The 7,543-nt window shown below is 39.5% G+C and overlaps 1 protein-coding gene across 1 annotated transcript; it reads right to left on the bottom strand.

Annotated features, from left to right (window-relative positions):
• Positions 1-1,978: 1,978 nt before the first annotated feature.
• prrg4 (proline rich Gla (G-carboxyglutamic acid) 4 (transmembrane)) lies at positions 1,979-5,380 on the bottom strand. The gene is made up of 6 exons (XM_069173490.1): positions 5,179-5,380; positions 4,938-5,101; positions 4,818-4,845; positions 4,229-4,370; positions 3,340-3,531; positions 1,979-3,217 (listed from the first exon to the last, which is right to left on the bottom strand). Exons 1-6 carry the CDS (start codon positions 5,300-5,302, stop codon positions 3,190-3,192), a joined length of 678 nt encoding a protein of 225 aa, XP_069029591.1. The 5' UTR covers positions 5,303-5,380; the 3' UTR covers positions 1,979-3,189.
• Positions 5,381-7,543: the final 2,163 nt, after the last annotated feature.

Here is a 7,543-nt window from a genome sequence, read left to right as displayed (position 1 = left end):
CCGTACACCCCCCCCCCCCCCCCCAAAAAAAAAAGAAGAAGGAAAAAAAAAAAAAAAAAAAAAAAAAAGAAGCGCCGTCAAGCCGCTACGTCCTGGATAAAGTATCACCTTCCTCTCTGGGTGATTTCGTTATTTTTTGCTGTTGTTGTTGTTGTTTTGTTCACCTCCTGTCATAAGTCTGTCAGAAGACTTCTCTTGAGGCACGGGCTCTTGGGCAGCTTCGCAGCTAAGCAAGGCTAACTAAAAACTTCTCACAACGTATGCGTGAAGATGTCACGCTCGAGGCAGGCTGCTTGACACGGTATCGGCTTTTTTTTTTTTTTTTTTTTTTTTTTAAAGCAGAAGTATCGAGCTGGCGAGATGCACAAGACCGCTCGGTTCACCACGCGAAGACAGTCACGTGATCGTCCCAAACGAAGCCTTGGGAAATGTCACGCTGGTATCCAGAGGTGCGGCGCTGCTTTTGAACATCGGGTGTCCCATTACGATCTGCTGTGAACTCTCGTTTGCAAATTAATGGAGCTGCTGCTCTGTTACTTTGCGTGTGATTAGCTTAGCTACGACATATGGATCCGGTTCAACTGGCACCTGGATGTGTTAAAGGTGCACTATGTAAGATGGAAATCCTATCCTGTGATACCTCCCCCCCCCCCCCCCTCTCCCCCCTCCCCTTCCGCACAGTCACATCCAGCCAGACTCTGCAGTGTAGTTGAATTTGGCACATTCTTGACCTGCCTTTAGATTACATTGGTTAGAAATGCCGATCGGTTAAGCCCATATAAGAAATACAAGCTACAAGATAATATGTAAGCATAGCTATGAATGGCTTGTTTATCTCTTATTCAGAAAAACCATAGTAGCAAGAAAACTGCCACAGAAAAAAAACAAAAACACATCAACGCCATTTGCAATGCTTTTTTAAAAATTTTTTTAATGCGGTTTATGTTGTCGTTAGCTGCACTAACCATCCGTTTTGAATTGTCGAAGCAAGGTCAGCAAGGCCTGGTTTGTTTTGCCTCCATTATGTTGACAGCTGACAAGTTATTTGAGCTAATCACATACAGCTGTTCTAGCTGGTCTAAACTGTATATCAACAAATGTTGAGTTCAAACGGAACTCGTGGTTACCACACGGGAAGTCGTGTGTACGTACGCTTGCTTGTTCGAGTGGTTAAGTCATGAAAACACAACATGGACGGCATCTAGAAGCCACAGAGCCTAAAAATTAAGCAAGTTATCAGGGCAGGAAATGTAAAAGCACAGAGGTAAAGATGAGGCTGTTGGGAAGATCATGATTTTCCAGAGGTGTAGGCTATTATCTAGGTTATGAAGACAAGTTAACATTGGTAGTGATTAGCCATTTGCAAACCTAGGAACCTTGGGCTTGATTTAACAACAGCAATATCTAACTGTGCATTCTTATTATTCCTTTAATAAATTGTCTTCTGCCAAAGTCAGAGCTAGACTTTTCTCCTGTGAGCTAAAGATAATAGAATATAAATTCATTAGCATGTCCGATATCTTCATAATATAAATGAACAATCTGGATTTATCTATATATTGAAATAGCAAATTATAGAGATGCCTCTAATATCTAAGATAATTCAATACAAGAGCCCTGTAACAAATGCTGACATGGCTGAGTAACTGCAACCACTGCTTTTAATGTAAAGCCTGGAGATGGGAAATCATCTAGCCTGGCACTGTTTGGAAATATAAACATAAAGTAAAGTGTAAAAATCATTTAACAAACAGGATATAAAGAGCTGGTGGTCAGATTTTGTTACCTTTGGACCAATATAGGAATTCACAACTTAAGAGATATTAAAGAATATAATTTTTTTCTGAAGTGGCTGAAAAAACCCTTAACAGGCACTTCACACACACACACACACACACACACACACACACACACACACACACACACACACACACACACACACACACACACACACACACACACACACACGACCAACAAATAATTAAATTGTCCATTTTATTTAAAACAACTATAAAATATTTTAATTTCAAGTAGATCTGCTTCAGATCATCTTTAACACAGTTAGCCATCAATACATTCTAATAATATCTTTATTAAACTTAATGAAACTATGCAGGGCTTGCAGTGACAATAACTTCTTTACTCTTGTATATCTGTAATGTGAGTGAAATGCTCATTCAAACTACAGGTAAGTGGGAGATTTGCACTGGACAAACTGTTACTGCATCTTTTACAGGTCTTAAAAATGTGTAAGCTGGTGTATTCATCACGGCTATATTTTTCTTGCATAATTGTAAAATGATGTTCTGCATTAATATAGATGTTGTCAAATTGCTCATGAAGAGTGTGCCTCCATATATTTACAGTACAGTTGAAAATTAATCACAATATAGATACTCAAACAATTGCTTCATAAATTAGAAGAGCATTCTCATTAGCATTCACAGCAAGGAAATCTGCACATTTTTACAAAAATAAATGTAAAAGAGGACGATGCGAAAATGTACAGTGAATCATGACAAAGCAAGCTGGAAGACCAGTGCTTCAAATACACTTAGTAGTATTTATAAAAGCAATATTGCAAATGAAAGCAGTTTTGCGGTTTCTGTTTTCCCTTCTGCAGGAGACAGGAAGTCATATAACTACACAAATGCCTGTCTCACTGTCATTACAATTAATATCTATTGTGTAATAAAACATAATCCTGATCTTACTTTCAGTCTGACTATTACGCATAATATTGTGTCGAAACTGCTTCTTAAAGTATTCCAGCAATTTAAAGCTCGTACTCCAACACATTATAGAGTCTTCATTTTCATTTAGATAAAAAGCAGCAAATTGGGTAAAGTGTATTATAAAGCTTATCCAGCATTGGGTTTACAAAACATAATCACACCTGAGAAACATTATCAATACTTTTTGGCACTATCAGATGAAGGAGCTAAAAATTAAGATTTAAGGATTAAGATTAAGGGAAAAAAAAATTACATTAACGAACCATAAAATATTTAAAACATATATAAGTAGAAAAACAGAGCTTAATCAGGGCAATAAGCAAAAGGCAATAAGGAAATACAACAAATCTTGTGTTGATGGAAGAATTGATAGACTATAATAACACAGTGTTAGGTGTTAGCTGTAAATTGTCTGCTTAAGGTTGACAGACATGCACATGCTGTCCTGAAGATACTACCGTCGAATAGTTCCAGGTCGGGAGCTAAAAGAAAATATTATAAAAAAAAAAAAAGATGCTATAAAAACATGCATGAATTATCTGTCTGTGACTGCATAATGGAAAAGTGAGTTATTAACAAAAAATAGAAATACATAAGCAAATACCCAGGGTAGGGAGGAGGTGGGGCGTCGTGCTGTCCACTTCTCGAGATTGCCTGTTCGTAGGACGGCAGCCCGGGGGGGTCTATTTCCTCCAGAGGAGGGACTGCCGGGGGAAGCACAGGCTGTAGGGAGGCCTCATCTAGCCGTCGCATTATTAGGGCAGCATTGCTCCTCCTCGGGCGCACCCTGATGGAGCTGTGAGAAGAGTGGAGGTGTTAACATCATGTCATTCATAATGTGCTCAAGTGTCAAAGTTGAAAGGTGAAAGTCATCTTTATTCTTGTTATACAACAAGATGCATTTGCAGGTTCTTCAGTTCTACATGTAGAGAACACGGTGTGAAAAGAAGCAGTAACATATTGTTACAACAGTTGTAGAACTGCAACTCTTCTGATCATCTACTAAAATACTAAACATTCATTGATCCTGGCTTTTCAAATGTGTATTTGATGTTCATCTTTTCCATGTATATTAGTAAGCTGAATATCTTTGGGTATTGGCAAACATAACAAGCAATTTCATTATGTCAGCGAGGGTTTACGAAACTGGCCTGATTTTTTCCCATTTACTTTAGATACTACAACTATAGATAAAATAATAACAACAAAAAAACTCATCTTCAAATGACAACAGTTACAAACAACAGATGCTGGACGAGAGCAAATATACAGTGAAAATCTGAGTTGCAACTGCATATGAAAATATCCAAACTCTGAAATATTGTGTGTTTTTATATGGCGCAAAAATAAAAAAGTTCAGGTTGCCAGTTTTGGTACCTGGGTTTATTGGTGCAAAACACCTGTACCAGTGCCTGTAACCTCTCAGAGGTACTGCAGCGTGGTAGCAGTCCTAAACTGAAGTGTGCAGGGATACTGTGGTCGCCCTCACTCACCTTGCACGGCTGAAGTCATTCTTGCATTTGCCTCGACAGAAATACCAGACCAGGAGGCCAAAAACAACGATGGCCACTCCAGCACCAATGAGTCCCACCAAAAGAGCTGTCACATCGACCCGCGAGGGGCGCTTGTCTTTATCTGAGGATCATCACAAACCGCACAGAGTAACCGTGTTCAATGACAGCAGTGAATATTGTTCCATAGTAAAGATAACCATCTGCCCAGGTGTTTCCTCTTTTTCATCTGCTATTGGTTGTTAGGTTTCAAAACAGTATTGAAGTGTAGTTTGCTCTACACCGGCAGACGTAGAGATCAAAACAGAATTCAGTCCTCATCACTGCTGCGAAACAAATGACAACAAACTGGAATTTGAGTAACTCCTTGAGCTATATACCGAGAACGTAGTCTCAAAGCTACTGTGCGCTGCTGAACAAGTGGTGAAACAGGTTTTAAGAGCATCAATACCAACTTCCTACAGGGAAGGCAAACTATTAACAACACATACACTACTCTTGTCATAATATTTATCCGCAGATTCAAAATGATTTTTGAAAATGGAGGTATTTCTCTCTCTCTCTCTCTTACCTGCAGTGTATTTCTTCCAAAAATCATTCTGGAAAAAAAAAGAAAAGAAAGAGTCGTCAGTGTGGTGAGCTCTGCTGAGGCCTTTCTCACTATGTTCATTAAATGACAGGAGCACTTAACTGTATCTGGGATGTTTTCAAAGACCTCCCTCGCTTCCTCGTAATTGCAGTCTTCTTCATTGCACTCCCTCTCCAGATTGCCAGGAACGAAGATCTCAAAGTCCAACCGGTTGAACAGTAGATGGCGACCCAGGAACGAATTTGCGTCTCCCTCATCCACAAACACTAAGAGCAACCAGACAACTTGGAGATCATCTGGGTGCTTAAAGTGAATTAAAGTGGAATTAGTCAGTAAAACGTACCGTCTTGGCCTTCGGCTCCTTCATGTTTGGAGAGTAACCTCCTCACACAGGCCAGATCTCCACAGGTCAGCAATAGAAGGAGTACGAACAGACGAAACAACATGGTCGGACAGCAGTGGACCATTCCCAGTAGAGAAGCTAGAGTATCATTAACATTACACGCAGCTTCTTCACACTAACCAACTAGTACAGGGTTCCAATTTTCTACATTACCTATGATGAAACGTGGCGCATAGTGATGTTCAGAGTTTAACACCAACGAAATGAAACCTATTCGAGGGAAGGGAAGGGCAGGTGTCCCGGTGTCCCGCCGACAAGAGGAGTCAGGAAACGTTCAGGGATAGTTTAAAAAAAAAAAAAAAAAAAAACAGCAGCCACGTTGGCCGATTTCCTCTGAAAAACTTTAATGCGACTCAATATCTGTCGGCAAAACACACTTTAAACTTGGAGATAAAATTGTCTCTAACTCAATTAAAACAGTTCCGGTAGCTTAAAAGAGACGATTTTGTTTACTCCCAACAGATGTGGCCTCAGCTCCCTCCAAACTACCTGCGCAGGCTCGACCAATCGATCACGTTCACCTGGATGACATGATAGGTTATGTAATACAAAGGTGGACGCTAGATGGCAGCTGGAACCACGAAAGTGGAAGAACTTTTCACACCAAGTATCAAATAGGATTTCATGTGACTATGAGTCAGATGCTACGATTACTCCTCCCAGTGATAAATAACCCACATGGCTAGTTTTCAGGCCTTTATTCTTAATCCTAGCAGCACTTAATGACTCGCTGTTGATGTAGCCTACGTGGTGTAGAAGTGTTACAAATAAAGAACCAAAAATCTAAACTGTAAAGGTATGGAGGTAGTACTTCCTGGTCATAAAAGCCCAAAACACTTCTGAACTCACTTGTGCTGAAAATGTAGATATTATTATATTACAATTACTATATATATTTAAAAGTGGTTGCGACACAGGACAATGATCTAACATATTAGTTACTTCCATTTACGATGCTGACTTGTGTTTTGTCACATATACCCGGCCTCAACTTGCAAACTAAGATTTACTGGGATTTAAAGGACCTTCTGTTTTTGTGACCCTCTCCTGACCACCTGAACTGCTTCAGTCTCAATGTATTTTTCATGTTTACAATGTTGTACCTTCACTTCTAATGGGTTGGCGCAAATTACTTTTGTAATACAACACTATCTTTTAGGATCTGTGCATCAGGTCCCTTTTTAAAAGCACTAAACCTTGTCTCATAGGATCTCTCAGGAGCTCAGGAGCTGGTGACGACACCACTAAGTATAGGCCTTGTATGGGAAAACATTTTGAAATGGGCTCCGGAGTTGTTCTGCCCTCAATATCTTTATATGTTGAAGAAATGTTTAAGTTAACTTTTGAGATGTGTTTTATTGTTTCATGCTTAAATGGGTGTGGTGCTTTTATTTTGACACCTGTAATGAAGCAGGGAGTGAGAAACAAGAAGTAGGAACTTGCAGAGCATGATCGCAGCTGTGTGGCATCCCATGTCTAATCCACATTAATCCTTCGTCTGTATTCCTCAGAAAGCAATGGCTGTGCGTGTTTTATGTTCTTCATGTGTTGAACGATTAAGAATGGTCACCTGTTTTAGGATTTTGAGGTAAATGTGAACATAGGCTGTTTATATTTAGCCACTATCAATATTGCAGTTAATGAAGATGTTTTTTTGTATTTTCTTTTCTAGTTTCACTCTGATTCGACGATGTCAAGATGATTTAATTTGTATGAAGACATTAAAAGGAGCAAGAACGCTCACAATCCTGGCTCTCGAAAAGGAGTGTGGCTTGCTGTTTATCTATGCTAACACTTCAGAAGTAAAACACAGAGAGAACAGTACAGGAGTCTTTTTTTTTTTTTTAGAAAGAAAAGCCATCTGTGAAAAAATACACCCAATTAGGCTTTTCCAGAGCAAATAATAGTTACAAAGAGACACCACAACATGCAGAAGCACAGTGATAGGTAACATTAAAGAATTAAGAGGATAACGTTTCCCATGTTGCTCGGTAAACCATCCTCCATGATACGGTTTGTTTCACACTCTCCATGTAAATAGATATATCTGTCTCAGAGCCTTGGGGCCTCAATCAGTGTTTATGTAAAGCAGAGATAGGATGCAACTGAACATTATCTTGTAGCCTACTGGATGGTGCTAATTGAAGGGCAGTGAGAGTCTCTCTCTTGTACTTGGCTGCATCTCTGGATACTGTCAAGACTCTTCGATTCACACAGAGGAATGTCGATATGAAGAAAAGGGATGAAGGGAATGACAAATTCCAGCATTTTTTCCAGTGTGATGTCAGATAATATCGCAACCTTT

The sequence above is a fragment of the Embiotoca jacksoni genome, unplaced genomic scaffold (genome assembly GCF_022577435.1).
Source record: "Embiotoca jacksoni isolate LCO1_2020_lvr unplaced genomic scaffold, fEmbJac1.0.p SCAF_6, whole genome shotgun sequence".
In the NCBI taxonomy this organism is placed as follows: Eukaryota; Metazoa; Chordata; class Actinopteri; family Embiotocidae; genus Embiotoca; species Embiotoca jacksoni.
This window is presented reverse-complemented; position numbering and strand designations above follow the sequence as displayed.

Coding starts and splice junctions, on each gene's coding strand:
- prrg4 (XM_069173490.1), bottom strand. CDS start 5,302: ATGGTCCACTGCTGTCCGACCATGTTGTTTCGTCTGTTCGTACTCCTT. Junction 5,102..5,178: donor AGGAGCCGAAGGCCAAGACG/GTACGTTTTACT, acceptor GGTTGCTCTTAG/TGTTTGTGGATGAGGGAGAC. Junction 4,371..4,817: donor TTGGAAGAAATACACTGCAG/GTAAGAGAGAGA, acceptor GATGATCCTCAG/ATAAAGACAAGCGCCCCTCG.